Source organism: Gigantopelta aegis, chromosome 12, assembly GCF_016097555.1.
Source record: "Gigantopelta aegis isolate Gae_Host chromosome 12, Gae_host_genome, whole genome shotgun sequence".
Taxonomy (NCBI): domain Eukaryota; kingdom Metazoa; phylum Mollusca; class Gastropoda; order Neomphalida; family Peltospiridae; genus Gigantopelta; species Gigantopelta aegis.
Genome location: NC_054710.1, coordinates 15,001,502 through 15,018,136, shown reverse-complemented (window position 1 = coordinate 15,018,136; position 16,635 = coordinate 15,001,502). Strand labels below are relative to the sequence as shown.

Below are 16,635 nucleotides of genomic sequence, written 5' to 3'. Positions count from 1 at the left end.
TAGAGGACCGGTTTAGACAGAGTTCACCCAGAGTTATGGTTCTTGAATGATCGACAATGACATTTGATCCCATGTTTTGACTGGATTTGAATCAAATTCTTGTATTGATTTGACTTTAGTTTCTAACGAAAGTTCGATATGTTGCCGTTTTATGGGTCGTTCTGCCATTATAAATGAAATAAGATAACACAAAATATACGAGCAATTCGCACCTATTTATACATGCGTTAGGTCGACAAGTATAACTCACCGAATTCATAAGAGTGAAATCAGGCAGGTTTCAACACACACACTAATATTAATCCGATTGATCTAACGGTCTACCACAATAAGAGTACACTTCACACGTGTACGATTACATTTTGTATTTGGCATCCTGATTACTTGGCAATTGACGATCATTGTTCAACTAATCAAGCAGCCCGTCGTTCAGTCAAATCCCAATCCGGTGTAGACAGAGGTAATTAATGCATGAACGGTTCTTTCGTTCTTGATTTTTGATCCGGAGTCCGGAGTAGACAAGAGTACGGATTATGCAGAGATTTATACCTAAGAGATAAACGGTAACTGGACGGAACTTTAGAAATGGACCGGTTTGCGCAGAGATCCGGATTATACAGAGTCCGGTTTAGACAGAGTCGACTGTATATCCAAAGATACGAACACAGTCGATTATACTGATATACTGATAACACATAACAGATACAGTAAAAAAAAAACAAGGAGTAAAGTTTGTTTTATTTAACGACGCCACTAGAGCACATTGATGTTTTATCTTATCATCGGCTATTAGATGTCAAACATATGGTCATTCTGACACTGTTTTTTTTAGAGGAAACCTGCTGTCGCCACATAGGCTACTCTTTTACGACAGGCAGCAAGGGATCTTTTATTTGCGAATTCCCACAGGCAGGATAGCACAAACCATGGCCTTTGTTGAACCAGTTATGGATCACTGGTCGGTGCAAGTGGTTTACACCTACCCATTGAGCCTTGCGGAGCACTCACTCAGGGTTTGGAGTCAGTATCTGGATCCATGCCTCGACTGGGATCTGAACCCAGTACCTACCAGCCTAACCACGACGCCACCGAGGCCGGTCAGAAACAGATACAGATGCAGACATCAAAATACACCAAACATGGCGTCTTTACCAAACTCGCCAGAACCAGACCCAAATTCAGTGCGTTTTGGGGCCAACATTTTCACAACATACAGTCAATGTCTTCTTCTAAAAGACAGTATTACATTTTCACTGCCTTGTTGTATAAATGAATATTATGTTTTCATGAAATACAGCCATTGCCTTCCTCCGATGAGTTGAGATATTCGGGAAGCTGGTCGAGGACGATGTGAGATTGATGATCAGAAACCAGCTCTCCAAGCGCTTGTAGCAACTCTGTGTACGTTGGCCGGTCCTCCGGGTTGCTATGCCAACACGCATACATTGTGTTATACCTTGAACAGAAAACACATATGTGTAGAGTATTGTTCTCAACTGTAAAAATGTCCTTTAAGCTCCTATCTTGTGCAGGATGAGATTTGTTAACTGGTCTTAGAAACGGCAGTTCTCTTAGTAGTGAAAGAGAGAGAGAGAGAGAGAGAGAGAGAGAGAGAGAGAGAGAGAGAGAGAGAGAGAGAGAGCACGAGAGAGAGAGAAAGGTAAGGCATAGAGCAGTCAACTAAAGAATGTGACATTGCAATGAGCCGACTGTGACATATGGAGTGACTGATGGAAAGAGGGTAAGAGGGAAATATACAAAGGTGAGAACTTGCAATACGCAACCTATAATACCAAAAGAGAGATGGAAGGAGGGAAAGAGGGAGGTATACAAAGGTGAGGACTTAATGACACCACAGTGAGCAGCTTGTGACATAAAAAGAGTGAGAGATGAAAGGAGTAAATAAGGGAGGTATAGAGAAAAAAACCACTTACAAAGCAGCACTGCAGTGATCTGGATGTGACATCCGGAAACCCGACTGGACTTTCTCCTTCACTTCTTGTGGACCCATCGATGGGTACGGAGTCAGTCCTGTAATATAAAAAACCCACTAAGTCAATTATGAACGCAGTCAGCAAAGTAGAAAGCTTCATGTGTCACTAGGACCGGCCTCGGTGGCGTCGTGGTTAGGCCATCGGTCTACAGGCTGGTAGGTACTGGGTTTGGATCCCAGTCGAGGCATGGGATTTTTAATCCAGATACCGACTCCAAACCCTGAGTGAGTGCTCCGCAAGGCTCAATGGGTAGGTGTAAACCACTTGCACCGACCAGTGATCCATAACTGGTTCAACAAAGGCCATGGTTTGTGCTATCCTGCCTGTGGGAAGCGCAAATAAAAGATCCCTTGCTGCCAATCGGAAGAGTAGCCCATGTAGTGGCGACAGCGGGTTTCCTCTCAAAGTATGTGTGGTCCTTAACCATATGTCTGACGCCATATAACCGTAAATAAAATGTGTTGAGTGCGTCGTTAAATAAAACACTTCTTTCTTTCTTTCTTTCATGTGTCACATTGTTCCCCACAAATACAAAACACACTGAAGTGCAAGGTTTCTCATATGATAAATTTACCCAAGTGCCATGTTTCCCATATATATGACTCGCCAAATTCGCCAATTGTGAATTGCAAAAATAAGTTACAAAAATTATTTTAATTCCTGTAATAATGTATTTTTAAAAACAAAATAACAAGGTTTCTTTTAATTTTCAAAGTTTAATAGATAATTCAGCGGAATTTTCTGATCACCAGTGTAGTATTTCACAAATGCCGATTTACTGAAGTGCAGTATTTCTCAAATGCTGAATTACTGCAGTGTTTTTCCACATGACGACTTACCGAAGTGCAGTATTTCCCACATGAAGACTTACCGAAGTGCAGTATTTCCCACATGACGACTTACCGAATTGCAGTATTTCCCACATGACGACTTACCGAAGTGCAGTATTTCCCACATGACGACTTACCGAAGTGCAGTATTTCCCACATGACGACTTACCGAATTGCAGTATTTCCCACATGACGACTTACCGAAGTGCAGTATTTCCCACATGACGACTTACCGAAGTGCAGTATTTCCCACATGACGACTCCATAGGCAGTATTTCCCACATGACGACTTACCGAAGTGCAGTATTTCCCACATGACGACTCCGTAGGCAGTATTTCCCACATGAAGACTTACCGAAGTGCAGTATTTCCCACATGATGACTTACCGAAGTGCAGTATTTCCCACATGACGACACCGTAGGCCCACACATCAGATCGCACAGTGTAGTTGGGTTCTTCAAAACACTCGGGAGCAAGCCAGCGAGTTGGGGCCGAAGACTGACAAATAAAACATAAAACTTACAAGCATTCTGAGAGAATATTAAAGCAATACATGTTCTCTATAAGACCAAAAACATTTTCATATCTCCAGTTTAAGGGCCACAACTCTGTCAAAAGTTGGTTAATCCCCACTAAAGTCAAACTTGAACTGTAACACTACATGATTGGAATGAGAAAAAACTCAATCAGTTGAATGGATCCACCGAGGTGGTTTGATCCTGCGATGCAAGGACCTCAGGTGAGTGCTCAACCGACTGAGTTAAATCCCACCCCTTGGCAGCCGTTAAGTTGCCAACCTCAGGGGAATGCGGCCTTAATGAGGCCACTCCATCCTGAGTCAGGCCACCGATCTTATCGGAGGTCGGACTCTGGATGGGCGTGTTCGAAACCCTAGTGGTATATGGGCACGTTAAACTAGTTATCATCATCAGGGGAATGTGATTTTTCAACAATCTGTGTTGCATCCATATTAAGAACAGACATTTAATAAAAATCATACACCAAGGAAAAGGGGACAGTGATGGGTCTCACAACCAAACTCATGTAAATAGGAAAGTGATCCACTACGTGGGCAATGTTATTATGTCTCTAAATATCCTTTTATGATCAAGGATACAGTCAACCTGCCAAAGATGGAAGAAACTGTTGTGTGTTTGACCAAATCTGACTAACGATTTTATTTCACCATTTCAAACCAACTTGCCCAAGATTGAAGGAAGGAACATTTTACCTAACACATTTTAATTATGCTATATGGCGTCGAACATATGGTTAAGAACCACCCAGATAATGAGAGGAAACCTGCTGCCGCCATGCAATGGGCTACTCTTTCTGATTAGCAGCATGGATCTTTTATATGCAGTATCCCACAGACAGATCGATCTCCATCGGTGGGCCCATTGGGCTATTTCTCGTTCCAGCCAGTGCACCACGACCGACATATCAAAGGCTGTGGTATGTACTACCCTTTCCGTGGGATGGTGCATATAAAAGATCCCTTGCTACTTAATAGAAAAGAGTAGCCCATGAAGTGGCAACAGCGGGTTTCCTCTCTCAATATCTGTGTGGTTCTTAACAATATGTCTGATGCCATATAACTGTCAATAAAATATGTTAAGTGCATCGTTAAATAAAACATTTCCTTCCCACAGACATGATAGCACATACCACGGACTTTGATATACCAGTCGTGGTGCACTGGCTTGAATGAGAAATAGCCCAATAGGCCCACCGACGGGGATCGATCTTAGACTGACCATGCTTCAGCCGAGCAATTTACCATTGGGTTATATCCCGCCCCTGCCTAAGACAGAAAAAGGTTATCTGTGATTAGTGTCTGTTTAACTATTTTTCTGTATTTAATCAATATTAGAAGAAGTTTGTTTTGTTTAACGACACTACTAGATTGATTTATTATTAATCATCGGTTGTTGGATGTCGAACATTTGTTAATTTTTACATATAGTCTTAGAGGAAACCTGCTAGATTTTTTCATTAATTAGTAGCAAAAGATCTTTTATATGCACTATCCCACAGACAGGATTGCACATACCACTGTCTTTGATATACCAGTCGTGGTGCACTGGCTGGAACAAGAAATAGCCCAATGGAGCCACTGACGGGGATCAATCCTGGACTGACCATGCATCAAGTGACCGCTTTACCACTGGGCTGCGTCCCCCCGTCCCCAATATTAATACTTACCGATTCGTTCAGGTTTCGTTCCACAATCTGCTGCTGAAAGCCGAACCCAGACAGTTTACAGACTCCGCCCTTCCCGACGAGAATGTGAGCAGCTTTCAGTCGATAGTATATGAGCTGTAAGTATAAGAATTGTGAACAATTAAATATCGTATTCCAGGCCCTCGGATTTCATGTGTAATAGCCCAAAATATACCCCCCCACCAAACTATACCCAGAGTATAAACTGGGCTAGCCCAGAATATACCTCTCTAGTCTGTATTTCAATGTCCAGAGGTTTTCTTTTCAACATCATAATTTATATATTTTGGGCTAGAGAATATTGAAATATCTTCTAAAATGACTAATCTGTGATAGTTTTATTTTTATGAAAGCAATAGTTGCTTAGTTGTTTATTTATCTTGTATACAGGTTAGAAATAAAAAATGAGGGTTAGGGTTATAAAACAGGCTAGCCCATTTTAACCCCGGGTATAGTTTGGCAGGGAGGTATATTTTGGGCTGTTACACTGGTACCATGTTGGTAGCATGTCGGTAAAATCACAGAACAGAAATTTCGTTTGCCATGATTATTATATCGAGTATGACTATTCAACGAAAATAATATATATACATGTGTATATGATTTTATTTTTTTAACGGTTTCCGATGGGTTTCCATGACCACAAGACATGGAACTGAAAAGTATAAGTTACTCATTAAATTTGAAATCCTATGGCCTGGTATTCAGAATTAATAGAGTTCTTTAGAAAATTATAATTATAATGTAAAAAAGAACCTGATATTCAATTTATCAATTAATTTTTAAAAAACATTACTGAGATGAACATTTATAGATAAAACTATAAACCAAGTTTCATTGATGTATGACTTATAGCAGTGTTCGAGATAAAAAAACAATTGGTCAGTATCCCAGTTGGATACTAACATTTCAAAATCTGGTATTCCACCTGAGAATTTAGTATTATATGGTATCCCGGTGGGATACTGGGTTCTTGAAGTCTGATATCCAAAATTAAATTCTGGTATCCCCGGGATATCGGGATACCATTAATCTCGAACACTGTTATAGTGTTTTAGGAGTGGAACTATAAATGCAAAAGTACAAGATTACTTGGATGTTTAACGACATTCTGAAACAGCTATTGGGTGTCAGACAAAGGTAAGTACATGAATGTGATTATTATATAAATAAAAATTATATAAATATGTAAGACCAGTGTAAAGAGCTGTGGGGAAAAGTACAATAATATACAAAAATTAAGGTAAGTATATTTTAAAAGTTTATATAGAAATAAAAATGTTTTACAAGATTCTAATATATTTCTGTTACCAAATAAATATTTTCTCATCAGCTTTAGATGATTACAATTGTACAGGTGAGATAACATTATTTTGAACTTATACAGGTGAGATAACAAAATTACCGTGACCATGTACAGGTGAAATAACGAGATTACCGTGACCATGTACAGGTGAGATAATGAGCTTACCTTGATCTTGTACAGGTGAGATAACGAGATTACCTTGAACATGTACAGAGGAGATAACGAGATTACCATGACCATGTACAGGTGAGATAACAAGATTATCTTGAAACAGTACAGGTGAGATAACGAGATTACCGTGAACTTGTACAGGTGAGATAACGAGATTACCTTGAACTTGTACAGATGAGATAACGAGATTACCATGAACTTGGACATGTGAGATAACGAGATTACCTTGAACTTGGACATGTGAGATAACGAGATTACCATGAACTTGTACAGGTGAGATAACGAGATTACCTTGAACTTGTACAGATGAGATAACGAGATTACCATGAACTTGGACATGTGAGATAACGAGATTACCTTGAACTTGGACATGTGAGATAACGAGATTACCATGAACTTGTACAGGTGAGATAACGAGATTACCATGAACTTGTACAGGTGAGATAACGAGATTACCATGAACTTGTACAGGTGAGATTACCATGAACTTGTACAGGTGAGATAACGAGATTACCTTGAACTTGGACATGTGAGATAACGAGATTACCTTGAACTTGTACAGGTGAGATAACGAGATTACCTTGAACTTGTACAGGTGAGATAACGAGATTACCGTGAACTTGTACAGGTGAGATAACGAGATTACCGTGAACTTGTACAGGTGAGATAACAGGATTACCTTGAACTTGTACAGGTGAGATAACGAGATTACCTTGAACTTGTACAGGTGAGATAACGAGATTACCTTGAACTTGTACAGGTGAGATAACGGGATTACCTTGAACTTGGACATGTGAGATAACGAGATTACCTTGAACTTGTACAGGTGAGATAACGAGATTACCTTGAACTTGTACAGGTGAGATAACGAGATTACCTTGAACTAGTACAGGTGAGATAACGAGATTACCGTGAACTTGTACAGGTGAGATAACGAGATTACCATGAACTTGTACAGGTGAGATAACTAGATTACCATGAACTTGTACAGGTGAGATAACGGGATTACCTTGAACTTGGACATGTGAGATAACGAGATTACCTTGAACTTGTACAGGTGATAACGAGATTACCTTGAACTTGGACATGTGAGATAATGAGATTACCTTGAACTTGTACAGGTGAGATAACGAGATTACCTTGAACTTGGACATGTGAGATAATGAGATTACCTTGAACTTGTACAGGTGAGATAACGAGATTACCATGAACTTGTACAGGTGATAACGAGATTACCATGAACTTGTACAGGTGATAATGAGATTACCTTGAACTTGTACATGTGAGATAATGAGATTACCATGAACTTGTACAGGTGATAACGAGATTACCTTGAACTTGGACATGTGAGATAACGAGATTACCTTGAACTTGTACAGGTGAGATAACGAGATTACCATGAACTTGTACAGGTGATAACGAGATTACCTTGAACTTGTACAGGTGAGATAACGAGATTACCATGAACTTGTACATCTGAGATAACGAGATTACCTTGAACTTGTACAGGTGAGATAACGAGATTACCTTGAACTTGTACAGGTGAGATAACGGGATTACCTTGAACTTGGACATGTGAGATAACGAGATTACCTTGAACTTGTACAGGTGAGATAACGAGATTACCTTGAACTTGGACATGTGAGATAACGAGATTACCGTGAACTTGGACATGTGAGATAACGAGATTACCTTGAACTTGTACAGGTGAGATAACGAGATTACCTTGAACTTGTACAGGTGAGATAACGAGATTACCTTGAACTTGGACATGTGAGATAACGGGATTACCTTGAACTTGGACATGTGAGATAACGAGATTACCTTGAACTTGTACAGGTGAGATAACGAGATTACCTTGAACTTGGACATGTGAGATAACGAGATTACCTTGAACTAGTAAATGTGAGATAACGAGATTACCTTGAACTTGTACAGGTGAGATAACGAGCTTACCTTGAACTTGTACAGGTGATCGAGTCCGCTGGCCACCTGAGCACACAGAGCCAGCAGATTGTGAGAGGTGAGCGCCTGACTGCGGAGTCGAACCGCCTGGCTGTCTCCCTCGCTACTCGAACCTATTATCACTTCCTGCTGACCAGGGCGGTGTCGCTGTAGGTACTGCAGTAGTGAGCCCTGGCCAGCGTACTCAACCATTATTAACCAGGGGTCTGAAAGAAGAAAAAAAATGTTTACATATAAATTGTGAAATGAAATGAAAAGATTAAATGTTTTATTTAACAATGCACCCAACACATTTTATTTACGATTATATGGCATCGGACATATGGTAAAGGACCACACAGATATTGAGGGAGGAAACCTGCTGTCGCCACTTCACAGGCTACTCTTTTCGATCAGCAGCAAGGGATCTTTTATATGCACCATCCCATATACCACGGCCTTTGATGTACCAGTCGTGGTGCACTGGTTGGAGCGAGAAATAGGCCAATTGGCCCACTGACAGGGATCGATCCTAAACCAACCGCGCATCAAGCAAACACTTTAACACTGGGCTATGTCTCATCCCCAAATTGCGAAATGAATGAATAAATGAATGAATAAATGAATGAATGTTTAATGACACAAAAAATACATTGGCTATTGGGTGTCAAACTAAATTCAAAAATGAAGGGATGATCAAGATCAATATAAAAATTCAAGAGTCAAATTAAAACATAGCGTAAAAAATACAAAATCACAAGTAAAATTAAAATTTATAATAAAATTCAGTATCACAAAGAAATCACAACAAAAGTTCAGGATGGAATCGAAATAATTCCATCACATGTCATGTACTGATAATTCTGTATCATCTGTTCTGTAGATTATGAACAAAGTAAGTTGTGTCATTTAATTAAACGTTTGTTAATCATAATATAGAAAGGTGGTATGTAATGAATACAGAACCACACACCAGTTGTTTTTTCATATTGTATATTTTCCATTTAATTTTACTATAGTAATAAAGACAATTCTGACTGCAATAATAAAAAATTTTTTATTGCAAATGTGTGATACAAAATCTTGCATGCATAGTAGGGGTTCCCTCGAATGACGTCATGTTCCTAGCCAGGACACTCCACGTTCCGTCAGTTCCATAAAATTCAACCAACTTATTTAATGACACCTTTGTGAATCATAATATAGAAAGGTGGTATGTAATAATTAACAGAACCACTTGGCGTTGTAGTGGGATGTATCACTTTGATATGTACCAAGATAATTTTAACTATAATATGGGTAATATAAATCTTTCTTACCATTCACCGTGTAGCTGGCAATCAGCTGGATGATGTTGCCATGACTAGGTAACATTTTGAGAACTTCCAACTCAGAAATAAAAAAACGCCTCTCTTTTTCTGATGTGTCAGCTGGAAATAGAAATATCATTCATGTTAAGTAGTTTACTAAAAACAAACAGAAAACTGAATTATAACAACATGCTCCAAATTTTTTTATGTAATATTAAAGTTTGTTTTGTATAACACCACCACTAGAGCACACTGATTTATTATTCATCGCCTAAATGGTAATTTTGACAGTCTTAGAGAGGAAACCTGCTACATTTTACCATTAGTAGCAAGGGATCTTTTATATGTACCATCCCACAGACAGGATAGCACATACCACAGCCTTTGATATACCAGTCGTGGTGCACTGGTTGGATCGAAAAATCACAACTGGTCAAAGGCTGTGGTATGTGCTTTCCTGTCTGTGGGAAAGTGCATATAAAAGATCTCTTGCTACATTAGGAAAAATGTAGCGGGTTTTCTCTGATGACTTACGTGTCAGAATTACCAAATTTTTGACATCCAATGGCTGATGATTAATGAACCAATGTGCTCTAGTGGTGTCGTTAAACAAAATAAACTTTATTTCCAAAGAATTAAATGTCTCGTGTCACATGAAAAAAAAAACATCCATAGTTGCAACTATAACCCAAGTTTCACTTGATTAGAACTTACAGTTTGTGAGAAATTTTAACATTAAACTTTAATGAAAAAGTTACTGTCGCCGTCATCAGAAAAGTAATAACCACAGGATCAAAATAATAAAATTTCCGTTACATCTATTACAATTTAACCTTCTGACAACTGCAGGCGAGATATCTCGCCCGACGTTATGCCAGTCGACATACTGTACACTGTATGCAGTGCATTCCCCAATTCATATTTCCTGCCGTTTTGCAAACGACACTCACCGGAAACGATTTATTAACAGGAAACACAAGACAACTTAGCTTCCTGTGTCTTTAAAATTAGATTTTTCACTATAAAATGGCTTGAAATTTTGAGTTCAAAACGTGTTTGTTTTATTCTAGTATTTTCGTTTGACAACAATGGCGGTACGTTGTGGTCATTTTCAGGGATCGATAGCTGATTGTGACAGCTAATTTGATAATAAATTTCAAGGTATTTTCAATTGAAAAAAAAATCAAAATAAAAGCCACCATTTTGAAAATAAATCTTTTTTCTTTTATTATATTTCCGTTTCTGGCGAGTGCCGTGTGCAAAACAGCAGGAAATATGAATTGGGGGAATGCACTGTATGCAGTATACAGTATGTTGACTGACGTGACGTCGGGCAAGATATCTCACTTGCAGTAGTCAGAAGGTTAAGGTAAAATAAATAACAGACAATCCTACAATAAATTCCACATTACTCACCTATGAGTTTCCTGACTGCCACTCTGACGATGCTGTTTGTGGTGGCCTCCATTCGAACTCGTCCCTTCCACACCTCGACGTACGAACCCTTCCCAATCTGCTCGATCAGGCGGATGTCCTGTCGTGGGATTTCCCAGTTTATACGCAGCTGAGAGTATTCTGATGGCTGGCAAATAATACAACCATAGCAATTATAACCAACAGAGAAAACAACCATAGCAATTATAACCAACAGAGAAAACAACCATAGCAATTATAACCAACAGAGAAAACAACCACAGCAATTATAACCAACAGAGAAAACAACCATAGCAATTATAACCAACAGAGAACACAACCATAGCAATTATAACCAACAGAAAAAACGACCATAGCAATTATAACCAACAGAGAAAACAACCAAAGCAATTATAACCAACAGAGAACACAACCATAGCAATTATAACCAACAGAGAAAACAACCATAGCAATTATAACCAACAGAGAACACAACCATAGCAATTATAACCAACAGAGAAAACAACCATAGCAATTATAACCAACAGAGAACACAACCATAGCAATTATAACCAACAGAGAAAACAGCCATAGCAATTATAACCAACAGAAAAAACAATCGTAGCAATAATTTATTATAACCCAGGCTCCATATTCATAAACACACTTAAGTCAATGTATGATACCTAAATACATACTTAAAGTATGTAAGTAAGTATCATACATTCATTTAAGTACGTTTATGAATACGGAGCCTGGGCTTCTAGATTATGGTAGCTCCAATCCCATAGCTAGTGATATTCAATGTTGGGCTAGTAAATAACTACTATTGCCATGCCCGATGGCTAGTGAATTTTTTTTGCAGTTAAGTCTGTTTTGTAAATATGAATATCCTTTCCCCACCCTAACCCCCAATGTTCGTGTTTTTAAGCTCCATCACCATGTTTAGGTGACATATCTGATTATTACTATTATTTAGTAAAACTGTATTAACTTAAAGTAAAGTAGGGCTAGTGAATTTTTACATCACTGATCCCATGGCTAGTGGATTTTATAAAAATTCTCTACCGGCCTCAGCAGTGTCATGGCTAAGTCCTCAGACATAAGGCTGGTAGGTACTGGGTTCGCAGCCCGGTACTGGCTCCCACCCAGAGTGAGTGTTAACGACTCAATGGGTAAGTGTAAGATCACTATACTGACTTCACTCTCATTCACTAACAACTAACCCACTGTCCTGGACAGACAGCCACGATAGCTGAAGTGTGTGCCCAGGACAGCATGCTTAAACCGTAATTGGATATAAGCAAGAAAATAAATTGAAATGAATTAATAAAACCTCTCTGCTTTGCCTGGGACAAACGTAAGTTTTACGAGACTTGGGTTCAGGAGACTCAAATGTAGAAAGAAATTAAAAAATGTCCATGAATTTAACACAGTGACTGTGATATGCTTGACAGTTTTACTGCTTCAGTATTTCTGGATCTTTTAAAACAAATATTTGTTTTGGTGGACAATCACATTTTAGACCGGACAAGTAAAAATGGAAAGACAAATGTCCCAGAGCTCTAACTTAATGGCAGCACCGATATAAATATAAATTGCCATAGGTAGAGAGCATCACCGATGGCACTTTTGTGCCATTGATAAAGCTCCTCAACAATGGCGAAATGTATACACCTGGTGTACATTATCTGCCAATATTTAACCTTTGCATATTTAAAAGATGTCTACATATAACAAGATAGCCTTTCAGTCAGGTTTATTTGCTGCAAATGTCACTTTTAAATAAAATTGCCATAGGCAGGCTCAAAATTGCTGTCGGTGGACTGTTTCACCCTTTGCAATTCTTTTAAAAATTGCTGTGGGAGACAAAATCTTAAGTTCGAGCCCTGATGTCCCACAGGACAAGTTGTTGTTGAGACTTAACATAGAGCTCTTGTGTATATATTTCCAGGGCTAGCTCTGGGTGAGCAAACAATTTCATCAAATTATCCAAAAAACTAAAAACAAATTGCAGAAACTTGAGCTATTTTCTAACAAAATGTGAATTATTACATGTAATTTTTTTCGCCAAATTAAAATAAAATTCACAAATTGTTTTTAAAATTCGCATTTGGTGAATTTGGCGAGTGGCAGAGCCAGCTCTGATTCCATATTGTGGTACCTTGTACCATCATGGTAAATACTGCAATTTACAGTGAAACCTCTCAAGACCGGACCCTCTGTAAACCGGAATTCCCTCAAAACCGGACGTCTTACAGAGTCCCTTTTTAAAAACCAGTACATAACTTAACCTCTCTAAACCAGATCCCTCTTAATACCAGACATTTTATTGGTCCCGAGGGTGTCCGGTTTACAGGGGTTTCAATATACTGGAAATGTTTTCAGCCAGGAGCATCAAGCATAAATAGTTTAAAATTCTATGCCAACAGCTGAGTACTTGAAATTTGTGTGTATTGTGATTATTCATTTGGACTATTCAATTAACAGATATATATTTTAAAATTCAAATAATAATTCCAAACAATCCTTCAACATGAGAACTCAAACTCACACTCTACTATTAAGGATCAAACACTGTACAATCATATCAGGTCATAGTGTTTTACGTGCATATTCAGAACAAACTATTATAGTGCACGCCTGTCCTCCGTCCACGACAAGAAAAGGGTTGGGGTGGGTGGAAGAAGGGACCGCCCGCGCTGGCAAGTGCATGGGGGTACTAGCAGCCTGACCGGAATCGGTAACGGGCGGGGGTAATTTTGATGCTATTGAATTTTGAATATCCCGTAGGATTAACTCAAAAAGGAAAGTAGTGCGCAACTTCTTGAAGGAATTTTGGCACATTTTGGAACGGTTCATCGAAAGAAAAAACCCCAAACCTGTACTATCATGACATTCTATCTTTTATAGTGTGAAAATAACCAGCAAAGGGAGCTTACTCTGTAGTCAGGTTGTTGTAGATTTTCATCTAACAGCTCCACCTCCTGATCATCCAGAGTTTCGTCATGTGCTCGAGTCATTTTGTTCCGCAATTTGCGTTCTCGTTTCTGTCAAAAACAAACAAAATCTTACCATAGGGACAGCAACTTGACAGATTACTCTGTAAATATTCATCACAAATAAATATAAAAATAGGGACATATGCCCATTGCAATCTTGATAATGTACCTTTGTAATAATAATAATCTGAGGGGTTCTGCTACATTTTGAGGAGTGTTTTTCCTTCTGAACATTTTGAGTGTTTATCCCCTCTGCTACATTTTGAGAGAGATTTTCCTCTCCTTGACATTTTGAGGTGTGTGATCTCCCCCATCTTGACTATTTTGAGAAAAGCATTTGAAGGTTTATAATGGGTATGCAGGGGTACTGTCACACTTGACTCTCAAAAACAAAAATTTGAAGGTCTCAAGATTTAAAATTTTATGAAAAATACTTTTTAATTCCATGCCCAGTTAAAGAACGGCATTCATGGAAAACACTTTTCATGATAATGGATAGCAGACTTTCCACTCTATAATTCTGCCGAAACACACTTCCAGACACTACAATAACAAAAGTTAAAAAGTTTGTTTTGTTTAACAACACCACTAGAGCACACTGATTTATTAACCATCGGCTACTCGATGTCAAACATTTGATAATTTTGACATATACATATAGAGAGAGAGAGAGGAAACACGCTACATTTTTCCATTAGTAGCATGAGATCTTTTATATGCACCATCTCTAAGACAGGATAGCACATACCACGGCCTTTGATATACCAGTCATGGTGCCCTGGCTGGAACAAGAAATAGCCCAATGGGCCCACCGACGGGGATCGATCCCAAACCGACTGTTCGTCCAGAGAGCGCTTTACCACTGGGCTATGTATCATCCCTTAAGTAATGCTTCTGTGAAATCTGGAGGCCTACTCAAGTAAACATAAATATGAGACATAAAACTCACCTTCATTCTCATGGCAAGGACAATGAAGAAAACTCACCTTCATTCTCATGGCGAGGACAGCAAAGAAAACTCACCTTCATTCTCATGGTGAGGACAACAAAGAAAACTCACCTTCATTCTCATGGCGAGGACAACAAAGAAAACTCACCTTCATTCTCATGGCGAGGACAACAAAGATGATGATGAGAAGAATGGCACCTTCATTATCATGGTGAGGACAACAAAGAAAATAATCACCTTCATTCTCATGGCGAGGACAACAACAGATGATGATGAGAAGAAGCGTATGGCAAGACCTGCACTTATCAGAGCACCGATAGCGTATGGCGAGACTGAAAAACACAACAGTATAATACACTGATCACAGCACCGATAGTGTACAGAGAGACTGAAAAATACAACAGTATACACTGATCACAGCACCGATAGCGTGTGGAGAGACTGAAAAATACAACAGTATAATACATTGATCACAGCACTGATAGCGTACGGAGAGACTGAAAAATACAACAGTATAATATACTGATCACAGCACCAATAGCGTACGGAGACTGAAAAATACAACAGTATAATATACTGATCACAGCACTGATAACGTACGGAGAGACTGAAAAATACAACAGTATAATACACTGATCACAGCACCGATAGCGTACGGATAGACTGAAAAATACAACAGTATAATACACTGATCACAGCACCAATAGCGTACGGCGAGACTGAAAAATACAACAGTATAATATACTGATCATATCACCGATAGCATATAGAGACTGAAAAATACAACAGTATAATATACTGATCACACCAGCGATAGTGTACGGGGAGACTGAAAAATACAACAGTATAATATACTGATCACAGCACCGACAGGGTATAAAGAGACTGAAAAATACAACAGTATAATACACTGATCACAGCACTGATAGCGTACAGACTGAAAAATACAACAGTATAATACACTGATCACAGCACCAATAGCATACGGTGAGACTGAAAAATACAACAGTATAATACACTGATCACAGCACCGATAGTGTACGGAGAGACTGAAAAATACAACAGTATAATACACTGATCACAGCACCGATAGCGTATGGAGAGACTGAAAAAACAACAGTATAATATACTGATCACAGCACTGATAGCATATAGAGACTGAAAAATACAACAGTATAATATACTGATCACAGCACCGATAGCGTATAGAGACTGAAAAATACAACAGTATAATATACTGATTACAGCACCGATAGCGTACAGAGAGACTGAAAAATACAACAGTATAATACACTGATCACAGCACCGATAGCGTACAGAGAGATTGAAAAATACAACAGTATAATATACTGATCAGTGAACCTATAGCTTACAAAGAAACTGAAAATACAACAACAGTATAATGCACAGAAATCAAAATAAGGACTTTTTCTGTTGTCCAGACAAGTGAAAGTCTGCTTGCACAAACACAATGTACCAGTATTGTAGTGGT

The 16,635-nt window shown here is 38.7% G+C and overlaps 1 protein-coding gene across 1 annotated transcript in view; it reads right to left on the bottom strand.

Moving 5' to 3' along the window:
- Nucleotides 1–1,006: 1,006 nt before the first annotated feature.
- LOC121385852 (fibroblast growth factor receptor homolog 1-like) overlaps nucleotides 1,007–16,635 on the bottom strand; it is a 54,559-nt gene continuing 38,930 nt past the window's right edge. Inside the window, exons 7-16 of the mRNA XM_041516641.1 lie at nucleotides 15,436–15,475; nucleotides 15,292–15,340; nucleotides 14,135–14,242; nucleotides 11,196–11,361; nucleotides 9,789–9,899; nucleotides 8,482–8,696; nucleotides 5,031–5,144; nucleotides 3,212–3,323; nucleotides 1,935–2,031; nucleotides 1,007–1,456 (exon numbers count right to left, since the gene is read on the bottom strand). Of these exons, the coding sequence (XP_041372575.1) occupies nucleotides 1,285–1,456; nucleotides 1,935–2,031; nucleotides 3,212–3,323; nucleotides 5,031–5,144; nucleotides 8,482–8,696; nucleotides 9,789–9,899; nucleotides 11,196–11,361; nucleotides 14,135–14,242; nucleotides 15,292–15,340; nucleotides 15,436–15,475 (1,184 nt within the window). The 3' untranslated portion in view covers nucleotides 1,007–1,284. The remainder of the gene's footprint in view (nucleotides 1,457–1,934; nucleotides 2,032–3,211; nucleotides 3,324–5,030; nucleotides 5,145–8,481; nucleotides 8,697–9,788; nucleotides 9,900–11,195; nucleotides 11,362–14,134; nucleotides 14,243–15,291; nucleotides 15,341–15,435; nucleotides 15,476–16,635) is intronic.